This window comes from Alligator mississippiensis, chromosome 14 (genome assembly GCF_030867095.1).
Source record: "Alligator mississippiensis isolate rAllMis1 chromosome 14, rAllMis1, whole genome shotgun sequence".
In the NCBI taxonomy this organism is placed as follows: domain Eukaryota; kingdom Metazoa; phylum Chordata; order Crocodylia; family Alligatoridae; genus Alligator; species Alligator mississippiensis.
The window spans coordinates 13,392,179-13,413,260 of record NC_081837.1 but is presented as its reverse complement, the minus strand read 5'-3'; the positions used below and the strand labels follow the sequence as shown (position 1 = coordinate 13,413,260).

At 43.4% G+C, this 21,082-nt stretch overlaps 1 protein-coding gene across 10 annotated transcripts in view; it reads left to right on the top strand.

The window, feature by feature from the left end:
- Positions 1 to 21,082, top strand: part of GTF2I (general transcription factor IIi) — a 101,987-nt gene that overhangs the window by 7,339 nt on the left and 73,566 nt on the right. For all 10 annotated transcript variants that reach the window (XM_014608043.3, XM_014608040.3, XM_014608037.3 and 7 more), the window contains exons 2-5: positions 5,274 to 5,420; positions 6,322 to 6,425; positions 10,269 to 10,407; positions 20,826 to 20,960. In XM_014608043.3, the coding sequence (XP_014463529.1) occupies positions 5,312 to 5,420; positions 6,322 to 6,425; positions 10,269 to 10,407; positions 20,826 to 20,960 (487 nt within the window). In that variant the 5' untranslated portion in view covers positions 5,274 to 5,311. The remainder of the gene's footprint in view (positions 1 to 5,273; positions 5,421 to 6,321; positions 6,426 to 10,268; positions 10,408 to 20,825; positions 20,961 to 21,082) is intronic.

The window sequence follows — 21,082 nt, the reverse complement described above, 5'->3', positions numbered from 1 at the left end:
CTATACTGAATCTCCCTGTTGATGTTGGCTCTCTTTTGAGGGGTGGCTGCTGAGGTATGCAAGTGTTCAACATTCACCAGCTCCTGTCTATCAATGAGGAACTTTGCTGGGGTAGTTGTTTGGCCCAGAGCAGGTTGGTGAAGCACCTTTGGTTTTTCTAATGTTAAGGGTCAGTCCCAGGCACTGGTATGCTTTAGAAGCAGTTAAGGGCCATTTGTTGTTTTCCTTTGTGTGTGCAACAACAGCACGATCATTGGTGTAACTGAAGTGCCACAATCGAGGCCAAGATAATTTTGGTTTTGGCATGGAGGCAGGAGAGAGTGAAAAGGTTCCTGTCTATCCTGTACTCACTGCCAATGTCATATGGCATATGGTCACAGATGAGCATTTTGATGACTGCAAGAAAAATAGAAAGCAGAACGGACATGATCATGTCACCCTGCTTGACACCAGTTTGAACGGCAAAGAGATCTGTAGCGGAGCCACTGCACAGGATGGAGGCTGTCATCTGGTCACAAAGGAGTCTTAGGATGGTGATAAATTTCCCTGAGCAGCCAAACTTCAATATGTTCTTCCATAAAGCCTTACCGTTCACAGAATTGCAGGCTTTGGTCAAAGCAGTAAAGGCTATATACAGTTCCTGGTATCATTATAAAAGATATTGGCTTGTTTGAAGGACGTTTCTCAGCAGTGAAAACTGGAAAAGAGTTATAAGCAGCATTACGGTAGCCTGCTTGTAATTGATGACTGTATTAAATTGACCTCTTTTGAGAGATGCAGACTGAAGATGACATGGAGGGAGAGAGAGAGAGAGAGAGTGGAGAGTAGGCCTATGTGCAGCAGTATTTGATTCTGATTCAGCCAATTTGGAGGGACAGTGATTCGATTCGGTGATTTCAAATCACTGTCCCGATTCAATTTCCGACTTGGCCATAGACTATAATGGGGAATCGCTAAAATACCTATAAGCTTGTCATTTTTTTTTGCAGAGTTGGATGAAAACAGCAGGGATGGTAGCCCCTTCTGAGGGCATGAATCCTGCCACGTTTCAAGGAAATAGTGCAGACAGGGTTCTTTGAATCAGTCTTTTATTAGACCAACTGAATAGTTGGAGAAATATACCTTAGCAAGCTTGTGGGTTTAAAAACCCTTTGTTGGGCTGAGGAAGCATCTGCAGTTGGTGTGTGTGCTCTTCCTGGATGGAATGAATAGTAAAGAAGCCAGCGGCTGGTCTGCATGCAAGAGAGCCTGTCAGTGAAAATGTAAATTGAGGCATTGGGGGGGGGGGGTGGGGGGGAGAGGGGGATGTAGCAGGTAAAAGTGGAGAGGTACTTGGGGAATCGGACATCAGGCAGGTTATATATAGTGTGTCATAAATCCAATGTCTATATTGAGTCTATGAGTTTTTGTATCTAGGAGGTTGATGCAGTGCTACCAAGCCAGAAACTTTCAGATGCTGCTGCTGCAAGAGAAACACAGCTCACAAAAGGCACAGAAACAGATCACTTCACCTACAGCCTTTATATGTTGTTTCTACATCTCTCCCCTAGAGCACTGTGATTGGAAGGGAACTCGGGGAAAGATCACAGTCACTGGCCAGCTACAGATGTCAGTATCAGAGCAGTTGTCGTCCTGTCCCATCCAGTGTCCCTTCTTTCCCCCCACCCCGTTTCTGTTTCCTGCAAACCTGCCTTCTGAATCTTTCCAAATCTTTCCTGAATCAATTTAGATGCTTCTGATTTTGATTCGGACCTTTTTAATGGGTCTCCCAATTCGAATAGGAGATTCAGCCGCCAAACCTCCTCTGAATCAAATCGGCTACTGAAGCTTCGCATGGCCGTAGTGGAGAAGGACGTGAGAGAGAAGGAGTCGGAAGAAGATGACATGTATGACCAAAGCTGGTGGAGAGCCAGGATCTGCAACAGCGACCCTGTTTAGAAGGGACAAGTGACGGAAGAAGAAGATTAAATTGACCTCTTTGCCTAGGTCACTCACTCATATTTAGAGTGCCCCGAGGGTGATCTCGAATGCTTTGCCCTGGATGTTTACCTTGAGCAATTCTGTAGCCTCTTTTTAAGAGACTAAACTTGTAGGCACTGTCTGTAAACCTGTCACACTCGGTGGTACTGTTCCTAATAATAAGCACTGCCAGCAATAATGTGGGCAGGGGCAAAGGTGGAAACTATACAATTGATAGAAGATAAATTGGGTGCAATGTGGAAGGCATTTTCCATGTGTGTGGCTAGCTTTTTATATATGGAGTAGAATAATAAGTCTTGCATCTGTGCTGTGAATCTGATCATAAATGTTGTGGGAATATACTTTGGCGGGAAAGATTTAATCCAGATTCCGTCCTGGTTAATTGGGAAGGTGCCATGTGCCATCTCAGCTGAGGAGAGTACCCTCCAAGTCTGTTTCACCAGGAAAAAAGAATTGTATTGTGCTTCGTGTCGCTTCTTTGCACTCAAAATTTTACTTAACAGCCAAACAGGAAAAATGCAGTTTATGGAATACTCCACATAATTCCCTTTGGTTATCTTGTGGAGGTAACATGTTCAAATACAGTGTATATTTCCCATCGTTTAGCTGAAGTAGTGACTCGCACTGTATTCATAAACTGAATTGCTTAAAATGTGATGCTGATAGCTTGATGCGGGTATCTTTAGAATGGCTTAGGCAGATGCATTCTACCCCCCCTTTGCTCTGTAAAGCAGAAGGTAGAGGGCACAGTGTGACTTCATCAAGTAGTAAATTGGGGCACCTGGAGTTAGATCCAGAGGTAGTTATTTTTGCCAGATCTTTTAAAGTCTTTGCCTTCAACAGTCCAAAAGCTGGGAGGTGGTTAAGCACCATGGGCTGCATTTATAGTGCACTTTGAAAGCTGGTAAACCTGTCTGAATTGTGGTGATAGGTACTACTGTCATACAGGACTTTGTTAAAATTGGAGCGGTAATGTGGATGTCTTAAATGACAGCTCACTAAGCTTATGCTGAGAGTTTAAGCATTTGCACTTCGCTAAGGTAACAGCCAAGGTGGACTTAAAAAAAAAAAAAATATCAATCAATAAATAAATAAAAATCGATTAAAAAAATGGACTTTTATTTCAATCAGACAATTTTGATTTAATTGTATTTTCTGATGATTTTTTTTGGTTAAGATGCTTTAAAAAAAAAATTAAACCCATATAAAGATAGTTTATATATAAGCGATGCTGAAGTTCAAAGGTATCATCACAGAAAAGGGATTCTAACTTCTAACTATATAGTATGAGCCAATATATTAATGTAAACTTTTTAGAAAAGTCTTGTAAATAGTCCATGACCTGCTGTAAACTATATTAGGGGCCCAATCTTATGGGGTTCCCAGAGGTTCCTCTACAGATTAGTAAAGAGTAAAGAAGAACACTCTACCCAGTGGGTCTCTGTGCTCAGTCTAGAAGATCCCATTAAGCATTTCTGTGATGCTTAGTTTCAAACTGTGGATTTGTATCTCTAGAGATAACATCCTTGTTAATGTCCGTGTATGGAGATGAGAGATAACAGACTTGATTACTTGCCCATCAGCCCTATTTTCTCTCTCTAAGTTTTGTGCACCTAAAATCAAGCCCTTACCTTCCTTTAAAAGTGCAAAGTTTCAAGAAGTTAAATGAATAAAGGCTATCAAAAAAGCATGCATGTTTTGTAGAAAATAATTAAAGCAAATCTTCCTGACCAGTGATTTAAATCATGACTTTAATAATGATTTAAAAGGGTTTGATTTAAATCAAATCCACCCTGGTTGCAGTTAAATCTACCAGAACTCCAGAGGTCTGGTAGAATTCTGGGCCTGTGTAGTTGTCTGCTTGCAGGCATGTACAATGGCAGCCTTAAAGAGTACCATACAGTCGTGTTCAGTTAAGATTGAAAGGGAAGACTTTAGTGGACCAGAGACCTCCATAATGACGAAGTCTAGTCAGTCTACTGGTTAAGTTCCTATTGCAAAAAGACTAAAGTCCACGTTTCTGGAAATGGGCATGCACTATTATGCATATAGGGTGGTTATTGTGTACAGGCACCATCCTGATGTGACTTGGGTGCCCACGTGGTTGGATGCATATGACCTTTTAAAAGCTTGAACCGAAGCGTCTGTCTAAGTTAGAGAAGGCACAAGAAAAAACAGGATGGTTTTTGGGGAGTTATTTTGTTTTGTCCTATCTGCCTGACCTTGTCTTGAATCTTGTGCCAATCTCTGCACAACAAAAGGTATGGTGGTAGTGGTGATGAGAGTTGTTGAACTTCTTAGCTATTATTTCCTAAGTGTTTGCCAGAGGTAGAGTTAAATAGCTGTAAATTTAGCAAGTTATAACAGTCCAGCAGAAAATCTTTTTCTTCTAGTATTCATTCACCTTTTATGAAGTTCTATTGTCCATAGATTTTTTTTTTGGCATTAAAACTGGAATTGACAAATCCTGATGTTTCTACTGGTTTAAGAAATAAGTTCAGAAATAAGTAAAGAAATTATCTCCTAAGTGGCGATAAGAAAGCATAAAATCTCCCCCTCCCCATCCTCCTCCCAGTTGTCTGCAACTGGAACTTTAATGTTCTTGGTTTTTATAGAGTACTTTGGTGATCTGTTATCACACTTTCTAGCATACCACTGTGGAATCAAAAAAAAAAATAAATGCCTTAAACTTTGATCATATGAGTTATAAGATGACATAACTGCTTTGTGGGGAATTGCTGGCTCTGTATAGTAGAGCAGATAAGGGAAAGTGTTTGTTCTTTGTAACTTCTCTGCAACTGCTTTGTTCACCGCGGCCTTGAAGATAGCAGAAAAAAGTATGTACAAACTCTGATTTCCAGTGGCAAGAAGGGAGTGTTAGTTCTCCCCCATAATTCCCATCCTGATAACAGCAAAGCAGTAATGAGCTAGTGTTTGTAGCTGCTTTTTCTAGCAAACTCCACTATACGATCACGTGAGTTGTAGCGACTGTTAAAAAGTATATAAGCCTCCTGATTTTGCTCGAGGGGGAACCCCTTCCAAGTGCTTGGGAAATCCACGTCACTTTGGGGTCCCCCCTACAGCTGTAGTTTCACTTGAATAAAAGCTTCTGCTGACCTGACCCAAAGTATGCTGCGTGTGTTTCCACGAAACCACGCACCCCTTAAGAGAGATCCTGTGTTTGGGGAAGTAGAATGAAGAGAAAAATATTTTATCTTCCAGAGTTTTGGCTACGTATAGCAGGGTCAGAGCCTAATGTTTAACTCATTCTCTTTCCCTTTCCTGCTTAACAGAGCTGAAACCGTAGGTGCAGCTGAAAAAATCAGTCTCCATGGATGGATCCACGATTTTGAAGAGAGCCAAAAACATTCTGCAAAGCTGTGAAATAGGAGAAGAGAGACCAGGAGCAGCTAGCAGACCACAGAAATTCCTGAAGAAAGGTTAGCTTGACTAGTGAAAACTATGGCTCTCCTTTGAAAATGGCCTTCAAGTCAACCGAGTCCCTCAGCTGCCTGAATTGAAGTGGGTGGAGGGGGTATGTCTGTTTTAGGCAGAAAATAAGCCAGGGTCTCCACTTTCACTGCACTCCCCTCTTTCTTTTTTGGCTGCCTTTTTGGGGGTAGGGGATGGAGAGCTGACTTAAGGGTGGGGAGGGAGGGAAAGGTATTTATGACCACACATGTGGCAGACTTTAAAATTTAAACTTCAGCTGAATGACTAAAAAAATACCATTAGTTGGTCTAATAAAAGACCATCACGTATACCCAAAGAATCTTGTCTGCCTAAAAAGATACCAAGCCTTTATTGGTACTGCTGCTGTCTTGGCTGAAGATGGTTTTCTGCAAGGCAGAGCTAAGTTTATCATGCTGTAGATTACAGCAAGGATTATTTTGATCAGAAAAGTCTAGAAATTTAAAGGGTAGAGAAGGGGTCTATTTTTTACATACCTAACTAGGGTCCCCTCTGTGCACCTAATTAGTTCTGGTAAGTTATTGTTGGTTACCTAGGGTACTGGAGACAGACACATGTTTCAGAATAAAATCACATGTGGAAAAACTCAACTTGAAAAATTCTTTGGGCAACTACATTTAGTCATCCAGCATATAGAAAATTTGTGGTTTAGTCATGATAAAACATCTTAAAATAAGTCTTTCGGAAAATGCTTTTGGAAGGGGAGGGTGGGTAGAAAGAGAATGAAAACACACGTTTAATTTGCATGTGCAAATATAAAATTTAAAAACCTAGGACAAATTATCTTTCCACTGTATAAGACAGGATTTATTTTTCTTTCGTTGATTCATAGTTTCAAGAGGTTTTATTTATTTTTTTCTATTTTTACAGGCATAATGGCCCAAGCGACAACACCACCATTATCAGGTCATGATGAAGAGACCTCTGAAAGCAGAATGGTGGTTACCTTCCTTATGTCAGCACTGGAGTCAATGGTTAGTTAGTACAGATAGTTGATCAAGTAGTTACAGTGGTCTCTCAGCATATGGAAAATTATACCAGTCCCTTACACAACATTGACAAATAAATATTGCAAGCCATTTTTCATTTACCTTTCTCTTTCTGTTCAATAACAGACTGCTCTATAAACAGAACAAATGTAGAAGAGTGACTTAATGGTAGAATGTGTTTATAGCCTGGTTCTCAAGAAAGTCTCTCTCTCCATTCTGTACCCAGGGAAACCATTCTAATGATCACTGTCCCTTTTGACTGTAAAAGGGACAGGCCTTAAACTGAGAGATTATGCTATTATGATGGATGCAACAGGGGGCTATCCCTGGCTAGTCACAGTATCGGCCTGCCCACCTGTCTTGCCTTTGCTGTAATATAATAAGTAGTTGTTTCTAGGTGGGAGGCTGTCCATTTTATGCCCCAATGCCTAGAACATAATACACACCTCTGACCTTTCCTTTACTGTGTCCCATGCCTCACTACTGGGCCACATTACATCATCGGCCCAAACTACCCACTATTACTCCCCCTGGCCCCCTTACTGGGGCCTCAACTCATACCCCCTCACTGGGGCTATGGGGCCTTGCAGCCCATGGGTCTCCAGTGTCTGTAGACGTACCTGGACTCCACTCTTGGAGTGTGGCCCACTCAGAGCTCAGGTGTCTGTAGACATGCCTGGACCTCACTCTCCCTCAGGCCTCTCACTAGGCCTCACTCTTATCAGGCCTTCCACCTCAGGCTGTCTTAGCCTCCTTGTTCTTGCTCAGGCCTGGTACTTTTCTGCTAGGGTGTGTTCCCTTAGCCTTTCCCCTCCGTGGGTTACCCACAAGGCAGCAGGGGCTGAGGCTTTACAGTGCCCCATACTCACCATTCACTAAGGAGCCACTGGTGTGGCATTTTCTGAGGGCTGCCTTGCCACCAGCAGCCCCACCACACCATCCTTCCTACCAGGGTATAGTTTTAGGTCATGCCCCAGGACCAGTGCAGGCCTATCTGCCCTGGTCTTATTCTTAGTGGGCTCCTATATGTTATACCTGGCTGCTCTCTCTCCTGGGTCCTCTATTGCAACCTCCATCTGTTGGCTTCCTTTTGTGTGGCCCCGACTCTAGACCCCTCATCGGATGCCTCCCATCCAGAGTCTGTGTTTTAACCTCCTTCATCACAACCTGCTGTCTAGCTGAGTCATCTTCTCTTTGGCCATGATGTCCCCCACATCAATGGGACCTTCAGCTTCTCTAGGCTGTGGCCCCACCAACAGGCCAGTCAGGGGCCAGATAGCTCTCTGCAGCCCTGGCTTGCCCCTCATTTTAGGTGTGTTTGCCCTTCGGCCCCTCAGGCCCTGGTTCCGTCCTGGAACGATTGGGATGACCTGGCCTCAGTGGAGCAACAGCTGACCCTCTTGTTCCACAGGGGTCCTTCTCTGGACCCCACTGTAAACAACCATCTCTTCCTGGGCTTGTCTAGAGCCCCAGAGATCTTATAGAAGGCAGCCCTTCGCTCAACTGGCCTCACCTGAGCCCCTGTGCAGGCCCACAAGCTCTAAGCCCCTTCCTAGGCTGGGTCTTGCTCACCCTAGGCCCCAGACCTCTCTTGGGCTTGGGACCCCACTGGCTCCCTAGGAACCTCCTCCATCCCCATAATTCCTACCTTAGACCTGCAGGTGTACCTGGGAGCAGCAGGTCTTCAGTTGGTGATGTTACCTCAGTAGCAATTCTGCAGCAACTGGTGGCTGCACCCCTCAGGACCTTCTCTTATGCTGAGGTTGTGCAGCCCAGCTCCAGTCAGGTGGCCTGCTGGCTGTCATGTGACTGCCTGATTGGATCTGCAGACACCTGCAGGCTGCCTCACAGCCTGCTCAGGCCCTTAAAGTGGCAGGCACCAAAGGTGCCCTGTCACAATGGGATTTCATATATTGTTGCAAGGGATTTTGTGGTTTTGAATGCCAGGTTAAGCTACACTGGTGTTAATTGTCCTCTGCCAGTATGTCATGCTCATTTGGCTGCAGTTGCCTAATAGGTAAAGTTGAAGCCCAGGAAAAGTTTGACTTAAGCCAACAGTTGAAGCAAAATCAACCTGCTGAGCTTAAAGGTACTAAAAATGTATGCTGATTGAAAACAGCAAATATTATCCATTCTGTGGCTAGATCGGGGTGAGCAATTATTTTGGGTGGAGGGGTGTGGTTATGGGTGTGTGTGTGTGTAGACATGGTGGGGGGGGTGGGAGTGTGAGAGGTGTATTTGGAGGTATGGTGGGGGTGGGTCCTCCGAGTCCCTGGACTGTGGGAGTCCCTAGATCTGCATGTGGTGGCAGCAGGCGGGGCCAGCCGCACCCGACCCAATAGTGCTCCCGCCCAAGTCCCCGGCTGCATGTGGTGGCAGGGTGCAGGGTCAGTTCCACTCAGTTCCTGCGCTCCCAGCCAAGTCCTTGGCCACAAGTGGCCGTAGCATGCAGTGCCAGCCCAGTCTGGCCCCATAGTGCTCCCACCTGAGTCCCCAGGCACATCTGGTAGCAGTGTGCAGGGCCAGCTCTACCCAGCTCTGCAGCGCTCAGCTTCTGGACTCCCACCTGAGTCCCCAGGTGCACATGGTGGCAGTGTGCGGGGCCAGTGTGACCCAGCCCTATAGTGCACTAATGGCTCCTGCACTCCTGCAGTGTGTGGGACCAGCTCTGTCTGGCTCTCTGTGCATGGCTGTCCGCATCCTGCCCCCTTTCCCACATCAGGAGTCTGTGGCCCCAGCCCGGTGGGGCCCACACCTGCATTCCCACTCTTGCAGGCAGGGAGGCTGGGAACAGCCTAAAGATGGCAGCCACAAGCTCTGCCAGGCAGAAGCTTCTTGTCCTAGCACTCCCTTGCTTGGGGTTGGAGTGGGTCAGGCCAGCCTGGGGTGGGAGTTGGTTGCTTAACAGCTATTGCTGCACTTCCTACATGGAGGCACTGGCTTGCAGAGGGGCAGCGAGGGCTGGGGGTTATGAAGGGGCCCTGCGGACCGGATCTGGCTTACCCCTGGGCTAGATGAAGGATGGTTCTTTGATGAAGGCACAGGACTGGGACCAGAGGCAACCTGAGCAGGGCCTGGGGCAAGTCAGCCTATGCGGGGGCCCTGCCCCAACTCTGATCCCATGGGCTACAGACCTGAAGAAGTCATTGATGGTGGCAGGGCGGGCGGGTAGCGAGCGGTGGACATGGAGCTACTGCTCCATTGGGCCCCCCAAAGTATGGGGCCTGGGGCGGTCACCCCAATTCCCTCCCCACTAGGGACCGCCCTGACTGAGACACAGAGTTAGGGTGTTTTCCTGTGTGACCTGGAGCAACAAATTGGTGCTTCATCTGTAAAATACAGTGAATCATGTTTATCCTCTCAGGAATCTTTTGAGGCTAAAAGCCTTGCTTAAATCCTAAGGTTATACCAATTAGATTAAATCTGTTTAGAAATTGATTTAATTAAATTGGCGTATCATGCTCTTAATCAGCTAAATCAGTATAAGGCACCCTTTAAACTGATTTAGCAATGTCTTAACAAGGGGGATCAAGCAATATTAGTTTCCAAGTGGATTCACTTCAATCAGTACAAACCTCTGAGTGTGGACAAAGCTTTGATTTCATTAGTGCTTCTGAAGCACTGTGGATTTTTCAGATGGAAGGCACAATGAAAGTACAAATTATCTACTGCTAACAAATGACACTTATTTGCAACCACTCTGAGGGCTGTGCAGTGGCAATTCTAAAGTAAAACTGTCTAACACGTGATTCCATGTAAAATTACATTTGTTGTGCTTTTAATTTTTGTGATACAAAGCAGCTCTGTTTTTGTTTTCATTTTTTATAGTGTAAAGAACTTGCCAAGTCCAAAGCAGAAGTTGCTTGTATTGCCGTGTATGAAACAGATGTGTTTGTAGTCGGAACTGAGAGAGGAAGAGCCTTTGTCAATACAAGGAAAGATTTTCAGAAGGATTTTGTTAAATACTGTAAGTTTTCAACAACGTATTTTGTATTTTACACGCTACTTAATTATGCATTTAAGCACACTGAATTTGTCACCCAAAGATGGTACAATGCCTTAGTCTTACTGCAACTGATGGAAATATAGTACGTAGATAAGTGTTTAAGGACATCTTTTTCTAAACTAATATTTAACAGCTGCTATCACATTCAGAGTGGTATTTTATTCTGAGCAAGAACTATGGCACTGGCTAATAGTTTTAAGTTAGACAGCCTGTGATGCAGCTAAGTGGTGTTTCATATCCTTGCCAAATCAGTTTTATAAAGTACCCATTTAGGCAGACTTCAGATAAGTAGTGGACAACCTCCAATGACAGAAGACAGGCCTTAGCTCAAGGGTGGGCAATTATTTCAGGCAGAGAGCCGCTTACTGAGTTTCAGCAAGTCATCGAGGGCCGCATGACAGAAAGCCAGGGGCAGATTATATATTAACGTTCTGAATTTTTTAGGGGCCCCACAGGCCGGATAGAATGGCCTGGCGGGCCACATTTTGCCCACCACACTTAGCTGTTTAGATGACTGTGTTTTCTCAAGATTTATGCAGAGCTTTTGACATTGGTACTAAATCTCTGTCTACACAGGGTTTGTTTGTTTGGGTTTTTTACCACTACAATTAAATTGCACAGGAATAAGCTATATTGGTATAATTGCATCTGTTTATGGTGGGGTGACTGGGGGTGTCTTTATTATTTTTAATATCCTGTTTTAAAGCTACACTGATATAGGTACTCTTAAAAACGGTACTCTTTTCCTGAGAAGACAAGACCTATCCGATTAGCCTAAAGATGTAACAATTTATGACTCATCTTAGAGGATGCATTTCAAAGACCATCAAGAGTGGTTTCCAGTGAGCCGGTGCATTATATTTATTCCATCGTGGAAACAGCTGGACATGCCTGATGATTTTTTGCTAAAATGTATGAATACAGCTAAATATCAAGTAAAATAAATACAATACACTTAAATTTATTTTATGTATTGCTAATATTTTAGCGAGAAATTTATTTCCTCAGTCTGTTTCCTACACAGGGTGGGGTTCTCAGTTGTTTCTTCTGTTTGATCTGCAGTAAAGTTATAATTCTTCTCTTGCATTGGGAAGTGATTGTGATGTCAAAATACAGTATTACAATTTCACTGAGAAATCAAATAGTACATGGGGTATTCCAGCCCTTATTTAAATGCAAATGGCTTATTTAAAGGCAAAGACTGTAAGTATGATACGCTCTTGATGGACATACAGGCTGATATTTCTGTGCGACTTCACTGCAACAGTTTCTCCCAGAGCTGCTGCAGCATGTACCTTCCTCTCTGAAGGTGGGATGTGTGGGGTGCTGTTGTTGGTCTGAGTCAGTGAACTGGGCATATTTTTGAGCAATGCTTTATGTTTGAGTGAACACAGTGCAGTTAGGTGGACAGAAAGAGAGCAGTTCTCCACCTGACTTGTATTTCCTACCTATTTCTTGTAATGAAAGGTCACTGTTTGTGTAGTTGGCTGCATGATACTAGGAGGTGTATATAGACAAGGTCCTTAACCTAAACAGATGAAGGGAGAGATACAGGAACAGAAATGTAGCAAATCTTTGGAAAATTAAGCTATGCTTGTTTTTGTTTTTTTGTTTGTTTTTGTTTTTAATTTATTTATTTATTTGGTGGGTCATACAACAGAATCTTAACTACAAAGTAATTCTTTTCACATAAAGCCAGTTTAGTTTAAGGTACTGATTACATTTTACTCTTACCTGCATTGGTATGTGTCAGAACTGCACATGGTCACAATGTGCTGCTGTATTTCAGGTTCTGCAGTATTTGTTGTTCACTTCACAGATCATGCCTTTGTTTTGTCCACATTTAAAAGGTTTTCATTCTTGTAAAGGGTTCTTGCATTGGGTTCTTACCCAGTGAACAGCTTCAGCTAGGATCTGCTTTTAGTCTTCTACAAAGGCATTATGACTTAAATTTGATCAGCTTTAAATTTGATCAGTCTCCAGATTTCTGCAAAATGGTCCATTGACAGACTTTAGGACTGATCTGCTCACTTTATGAATTTGTCCTTAGTCTCTGTGTTGCAACCTGTAGAGGGACAAATTAGCTTTCTGTTGCTGTGGGGTATTTTTGCTACCAAGACATCTGTTTTTCTTCAGTGCTGACCTTTAGTTTACCTGAAGTCTAGCACCGATAGTGCTGTTACTTCCTGGGGGTTTTCTGCTCTGCATGTTGGCTGACTAGTTTGTCAACATGTGGTACCCAGCATTGAAGCATTTGGGGATTTATATATATGTTACCAGGCATAAGCCAGGTGTTAGCATGTTTTTGTTTGTCACTATGGTGCTAGCTGTTGCTAATCCTTCTTCAGTTGTCATTAATAGGTAACCGAATTGAAGAGGCAGTTGTGTCAGGAGTATTAATGTTTCACTACTTTATGACATTCCTTCCAAACTAAAACAAAACAGTAGTCAAGAAGAAAAAGTGTTGTGAAAGCATACAAAGAGGAGGAGGATGCTAGCGAAGGCTTACCTGGTCTTATTTCCCAGGGGTCTGGGAAAGTTTGGTTTAATTATTCCTACTGAATTGTATTTGTGTTTTAGTTTTAACTATTTTCAGTCATGTTGAGTATTTCTCCTTCCTAGGCAGTTATGATTTACTATGCTTTTCCTGGTATGACACTAAAAATCAGGTTGGTAGCCGCTTATCCCTGCAGTTAAGATGCAAAAATTAGCAATAAACCTGTTTTGTGACAATAATTGTCCTCCAGAAAAATTGGAGAACAATTTTAAGATAAAAACCCAAGGTAAGTGCTGTGAGCAGCTTCTTTTATACACTGTAAAGGAACTAAAAAAGGTTCAGTCACTATTTTTTTTTTTTTTTTTTTTTTTTTTTTTTTTTTAAATAATCCTTTGTAGCTCACTTTGGGACAGCGACATTGCTTCTAGTGAGAATAGAGTTTTTCTTTTACGTGTTTGTAGAACAAGGATTGTCCTTTCTTTTCCCCTTTAAGGTGCACAGGTTGAGGCATGTTAGTTCATCAGCATTTCTGGTTATAGGCAGTTGCTTTTCCTCCCTGTTGTGTGGCATGTGTATATGTGTGTCTCCTTTGTCATATTTATCCTTTTGTTTCTACTTCCCCTCTGTTCCTCCCTGTTTTTCTTCTACTTCTCTTCTTGCATCTCTTTTGATTAAGCAGTCTCTAATGATTTGCAGGGCTCAGGAGCTGCCATTTACTGTTAGTAATGGCTTTTACTTGGTGGGCTGTATTGATGGTGTTTATACTGCTGAGGGATTTTTAGGATGGAACTAGTACCTGCATTCTGTAGAAGTGCAGAACTGAGAAAATAAAGGCATCAGAACCTATGTATTACAGAAGTCAAACCAAGGGCGGTTTCCTTTTCATAAGATAAGTGATTATCTCTTTCTGCTCCGTGCCCTCCTCAACACAGTGTTTCTACAAAGTCTTTCATCTGTGACGCACCAAAGAATTAAAAACAAATTTAAATAAGGGAGTCATTTGGCGTTGGGCCTTCAGCTGATCCAGAACGTGTATTACCTGTCTGAACTATGTTGTTAAGAATTACAGCAATCTTTTTCTGCAGCGTTTGTTTCATCATCGACATATCGTCCCGTGTCAGGTACATTGAATGCTGCAGCTTCTGGAATAGTAAGGACCGTGAAATCAATGGGATGTTTCAAGATTCTGTTGCAGAATGTTTCAAACCCTAAGTCAGGAGTACCAGATGCATGCAATTTGTAGCAATTTTTCCATGTTAAATTGTTCTTTTTAATGGTAGAGTTCTGTTTGTTGATTTGCTTGCTTTAAAACTTTAAAGGACATCCTTTGCTAGTTTGTATTTACATGCTAGCACAAATAGTAAAAAAAAAATACCATCTGTAAGTAGCTGATTTCTTTTTATGTTGCTCGGGGGCTGGCTCCCTGGCACTAGCCCCTGTGTTTAAAGATACTGGCTTTATGGATGAAGCTGTACTGTGAGGAAATTATTTATTTATTTTTAATTCTGAGGCCTGTATGGTATTCTTTGTTAGACTAGGGTTTTTGTGACTTTTGTGGTACTGCAGTTGTTGAATATGTTGGGAGAAGAGTTCAAGAGTCATTAAAATGTATACTGTTGAATGACTAAATTATTCAATAAACTTGGGAAGAAAAAGGGGGGCAAAAAGACAGGAACCAGACTGATGTTTAATTCAGATTAGATGTAGGTGGTGCTGCTTTCTGTATTAATATTAGTCTCTCCCCCTTCTCCTCCCTGCCCCTTTTTTTGCCCAGTGTGTATGAACTTGATGTACAATTAAAAATCTTCTTCTGCATCCATTTCTGCAAGCTAGAATGCACTGACTTAACCATTTTTCATTTTTAAATCTCAGGTTATTGGATATACTGTATATTGAAATGTTAATGTTGTACTTATTCATAGTCATGTCAGAAAATGAGTGGGGTTGAAAAGTTAGCATTGCTCTAAGAACGTTAACTTGTCTTTTCTACACGATTACTGCTCATTAAAGAGATCAAGTACAGTGTGGGTAATGGTTAATATTGCTCTAAAAACCAAAGCTTTTTTCTGTTTCCTGAATGTCATGTGTTCTAGTATTTGATATAGCTAAGAATACTGATTATCTTTTTAGAATGACACTTTTAAAAATAAAAATCCAGAGATAGCTGTGACCTTGTGCAAAACTTTGGAAGCATGTTTTCACCGTATTGTGAAGTGGATTTTAAAAGAAGAGAGCACAGATTCTAGAAAAACACTCGTTTGTTGGTATCTTCCTTTACTCTATGGACATCTTTAAAAAACGTCCAGTGCAGATTGTGAATGTAGGCCGCTTCTCGTCCTCTTGAAGGCTCAGATCATGTTTTGCAGGGGCGGAGAATTATTTCCGGAAGAGGGCCGCTTACCCAGTTTTAGCAGACTGTCGAGGGCCACATGGGTAGCCCCATCCCTTGACAGGTGCCCCGCCTCCTGGTCACCATCCTGGGACCAATGTCCCAATGTCTTGGGACCAATGTCCCAGGGGCAGCACCAGTGGGCCCAAAGCGGGGCACAGGCTGGCAGGGGTCTGTGGAGCTGGGTTGGACTGCATCAGCGGGGAGAGGGGGAAGCTGGCCCGGCTCCATAGAGCCCCTGCCGGCTGGGACCCTGCGCTCCTGCCATCCTGCTCTAGGCACCACTGGCACTGGCCCTGGGACATGGGTGCGGGCCCTGTGCTCCCACTGGCTCCTGGCCCATTCACTCTCAGTGCCCCCTAGCCCCATGGTACAGGCGGGGTGGGGGGCAGCACACAGCCCTGACCCCCTGCTCGCTGGCAGGGAAGAAGCTGGTGCTGAGTGTGGGGAAGAGCGGCCCCTTGCCTGCCCTATGGCCAGTGCTCCCTGCTGAGGGCACTCTCAGCCTGCGGGGCTGTCTGGAACAGGTACAGGCAACTCCATGCGGCCTGCAAGTGGCTGCAGCGTGGGGTGCCGGCCACGGTGCGAGCGAGGGGCCGCTTTTCCCCACGCTTAGCACCAGCTTGTAACCCAGCCCTGCTGCCAGCCTGGGCCCTGTGCCGACTCCAGGCTCACCCGTTGGGGCTGCGCACGGCAGCAGCAGCTGAGGTCTGCTTGCCGTGCTGGACAGTGTTTGCTGCTGCTGCCCGCCTGGAGCTTGCGCACTGGGCAGCACAGAGGTGGCGGTGGCAAACATTGCCCGGCGCAGCAAGTGGGAGGGCTGCAGCTGCTGCCGCCGCCGTGCACAGCCCCAATAGGTGAGCCCAGAGCCGTGTGGGGCCCAGACTGGCTGCGGGGCTGGGTTACAAGGTGGTACTGAGCGTGGGGTGGTGGGGGGGAAGCGTCCCTTCCCCGCCCAATGGCTGGCGCCCCACGCTGCAGCCACTTGCAGCCCGTGTGGGGCTCCCTGTGCCTGCTTCGGACAGCCCTGGGTGGGCTGCAAGCAGATGCAGCAGGCAGCGCCAGCTATGGGGTGGGGAGGGGCTGCTTTTCCCTGTGCGGGGAAGGAGCAGGGAAGGAGCCTGGGGAAAAGCTGAGCACAGGGCGGGAAGTGGCCCTTCCCCTGCCCCATGGCTGGTGCTCCCTGCTGTAGCCACTCACAGCCCGTGTGGGGCTGTCCGGAGCAGGCACAGGCAGCCCCACACGGGCTGCAAGAGGCTGCAGCGTGGGGCGCCATCCATGGGGTGGACAAGGGGCTGCTTCCTCCTGCCCAGTGCTCAGCTTTTCCCTGCCTGGTGCTAAGCTTTTCCCTAGGCTTCTTCCCTGCCCGGGGTCCCCCCAGCTTACCTGCGGTTCCTGCGCCAGGGCAGCCACCTGGTCCCAGGCCAGAAGCCCCTGCTGGGGCTTCCAGCTGGGGGGGCGGGGCCGGGCAGGCCCTCCTGTTATGGGAGCCTGCTAGACTTCCCCTGGGTCTTACTGCCCTTGCTTCCTGTCACTCTTGACAGGAACCAAGGGCAGATGAATATTAATTTTCTAAATTTTTTTAGGGGCCCCATGGGCTGGATAGAATGGCCTCGCAGGCCAGATCTGGCCTGCGGGCCGTGTTTTGCCCACTCCGGATGTATTGTGTCCCTTTTTAAGAAAATATTTACTTATTCATTTGATATATGGCAGATAAAACCCCAGTGCGCACTTAGTTATTTAATTGCAATAAAGTGTTCATCAATCAGCAATGAGCCACTGAGGAAGAAACATGTTATACAGGTCTAAGGTGTCTGTCCCACAGAGACGTTGGGTTGAATCCGTCTTCAATCGAAAATCAGTGAAATCGCCTAAAACTTTGCAAAATATTTTTTTCTTGAAACTTTTCATTGTTTAATTTTTCAATAATGACTAGATGTATACTGTGTAATTTTACTATGTTGTTATTTTAAAAAATTGTGGATCACTTTTTTTGTAGTGAAAATCTACCTCATTCCTCTATTCAAGTGAATAACTTGTTGATGTAGCTGGGCTTCCCTGTTGTCCAAATGGTTTTGTTCCTTTGCTCCTTTTAAGAACTCGACATAAGCTTAGCGATTTCTGAATAAATTGGGCAGTTGTGCTGTCTTAAATCTATGTTTTCTGTGAGATCAAACACTTACACCACAAATTGATATCAACACTGACAACTTTTGTAAGGATAAATACTTTTTTTTGTTAAACAACTCTCTCATATAAAGATACAAGTTTGAATAAAGCCTCTCGCCTTGGTGACCTTTTCAGCTATACAGCCTCTATTTTAAGCAGGTAGAGCTCTGGACCTTGTATTTCAGAGCTCTGGAGTAAATGTGCTTACTCAGTATTGCCCAGCCCATGGGTAAAACATCCTCTGATGGTTCCCTTTATCCTTTCTTCCACTTATGCACACCTTCCTCAGATTTTCCACAGCTACTTCTGTTTAAATTGCTCTCAATCGAAGATCTAATTGTTTGCTCTCAAGTCAGTGGCAAAACTTGCACTCAGTTCAATGGTAGGTGGATTTGAGGCTTTTACTTATCTCTGAGAGCAGCGTTGTGTGAACTTTGTAAACATTTCCTCTATCTCCCAGACATTACCTAATTCCTCAAGTGGAACTCCCTGAACTCTCTTATCTCTGCTAGGTTGCTGTCTGCATTGTTTTTAAAGCAGTGGCTTCTAAAGTTGCCTTTTAAGCTGCATGTTTTGCAGGTCAGATGTGATTTAGTGTGTTACGGGGAGGGGCAGTCTTTCCATTGACATCAGTAGACTCTAGATCAGACTTCTCAGTCTGAGATTAGTGATCTGTCTTATCTTATGGCAGCAACTTGGTTCACAGGTATAACACGGAGAAGAATGTTTACAAAATACTAGAAAACGGTGGCCCAGATGAGTTTGACCAAAATCCAATTCAATTCATAGACATTGAATCGCAACTCTACTGCAAGAAAATGGGCTAAATGAAAGGAGAGTCGATTTGAAAATACATGCACACACATGGAAACATGATGTACACACTCTGTGTATGTGCACACTCTTATCAATCATAGTCAAACTTACTAAAAGGGGGAGAGATTTGGGTTTTTAAATTTTTTTTTTTTTTACAATTTTTCTTAAGTGAGGCTGCCTTTGGAGGTAGTCATTAAAAACAGTGTATACCCTATTTTGGATCTGTTGGTTCAGGAGTAACTTTACTGAACAACCTTTCTTTCCTATATACTCAGTAAAGCCTTCTAATAAAAAGGAACTGTAGTCCAGTGCTTGCTATCAACTTAAGCACAAGTTTCTGGTTAATCGGTGCTAACCCTTTCCTTTGCTTTTCTTGTGAGACAGCTGATTGTGACAACCCCTTTTTACAAATAAATGTAATACAGGTTTGTGCCAAAAAGAATTTTGCTGTCCTACATAGTTTAATGGGCCCAGGGAATATCATCTTCATTTTTGTTTTGTTCATAATTTTTTAAAAAGTGCTAAGCACATCCATTGAGACATACAAAAAACTAGAACTCTTGGTTCCAAAATGATACCTTTTATTAGACCAGCTGAAAAATGGCAAGAAAATTGTCCTTTTCTGCAAGCTTTTGGAATCAAAGTCCCTTTGTCAAGCTCTGGGAAAAGAGTAGATGGCACAAGATGGTAAAAAGTCCCCATAGGTAGGAAATAAACTTCATTTTTACACAGAGGGAGCTGAAGATGGAAGTCTGTCCCTCTGGGTCCATTAAGTCACTATGGAACTTCAGTTCTGTAGGTGTGTGTTACTGTTGCCCTTGCACAAATGTACCATGTTGTTATGATTATAAGTCAGTCCTGCACATAGTCAGCACCATATTTTCAGGTTCAGTTTTAGGAGGCACAGCTTTTTCCTTGAATACAAGTCAGTAACTGCAGCTGAAGTCCGTGATCTGCTATTACCCTTCCAAAATCCCTTGGAAAATTTGGATAACCAAAGAGTGGACCCAAAGGGCAAAATGCTTAAAAATATTCTAAAATTAAAATGGCACTGAAGAAAAAAAATTCTGGGTTTTTAGGTGTTTTTGTATTTTTTTTTTTTTTATTCTGTGCCCCAAAACTGCAAATGCAAAAGGTGAGATGCAACAGGGAACCAAGTTATTGGTGAATTCTTTTTATAAGTTGATTATGATTTTTTAATAGTCCTTTTAAAGGGGAAAAATAACTTATAATTGGAACAGTATGCTGTAATCCTACCATTGCACTTGCAGTGTGTCAGAGAGAAACTGTTCCGTGTGAAAAGAACCCACGGTCGGGGGGAAACTTTTCAAGGCACAATTTGGATTTCAGTGTTTGAGTTGCATTTACTTTCAGTGAGTCTTATCACTTGGAGTCATTTAACTGTGTAAGTAAAAGCACAGCAAGCAAATGATGCATGGAGGAAAGCAAAGATATGTCTCATTTAGTGAAATTACATCATTTACATTTCTTATTATATAGCTTCAGCTACTTCAGCTCGCCCCACCACCCCATATTCTGCTCGTGATGAGTTAGCTGGCTTTGTATATACTTCTAGTAGTAACCTGATAATGTTTTCAGTATGTATTTTAAATTTTCAGACCTACCACAACTGCTATTTCATGTTTGGCAAGGGCAGCTCCAACATATCTCCTCTTAGTATACGCATACGTATATGCATTTTTCCGGCTTTTCTTTTATGTCAGAGTCTATGAATATATTAGTAAGCCTCTGGAAGATGCAGATGATGGGAAGTTAAGATGACTGTCTGAAGTGCAGTTCGCATCCACCATTTTTATGACGGAGAGATGGTATTCCTCACTCTGCATGTGTGTGATTTTTGTTCAGAGAACAGAAGGAGGAAAAGAGCTTACATTAGAATAGAAGGAGGAAAAGAGCTTAGATCTTATTATCAGCTGCACCTAGTAACGGCTTGACAGCACTCTCATTCAGCCAAAGGAGACATCTGCTTAAAAATGTCTATTGCGAAGATGAAAGAACTTTGCTATGTACAAACAGTTGTACTGGGAGATCATATTGTTGCTATCAAAAAGAATCGGTTAAGCATATACAGCGTAAACAGAACAGAGTATAATGTAGCTGCTGAATAAGACATCATAAATACAATTTGAGAGTTGGCAGACTCCTTAAATGGGCATTTTAACTTACTCTGTGACTGCCTCCATCTTTGTTGATACCTTTCTGTTAAACTGTTTCTCTTAAGATTATTGTAGTGTTTCCTACTTTTTTATGCATAGTACTTTCTTGGGAGTTTCTTCTAGTTCATCATCATTTTGCATAGGGATGATATTAATGACCTTCATAAATAGAATACAACAGTAGTGGTGTTTATCTGTAACTTCTGTAGTTCAGCATGTTTGCCTGTAAGGCAGTTATTCCTTTGACAGCAATGGCTCCAAAGCTGTCCCGGAAGTTTAAGGGAATTAGTATTGTTTTCTCTGTTCTGATGCGGATTATAATAATTTACAGGTGTTACTGAAGAAGAAAAAGCTGCAGAACTGCAGAAAAGAAAGACAACATCACCTTTAAATCGGCTGACAGTGGATGCTGTTGAATTGGAAGCTCTCAAAAAATCTGTGGAGGATTTCTTTTGCTTTTGCTATGGTAACCACTGTATTAAAATTTAAATAACTCTTCCTGGGATTTCTGTAGTAGGATAGAAAGTGGCTGATAGTCCTAGCATTCAGCCTAGCATATGGTTGAGGTCACAAGTTTAATTTAATTTT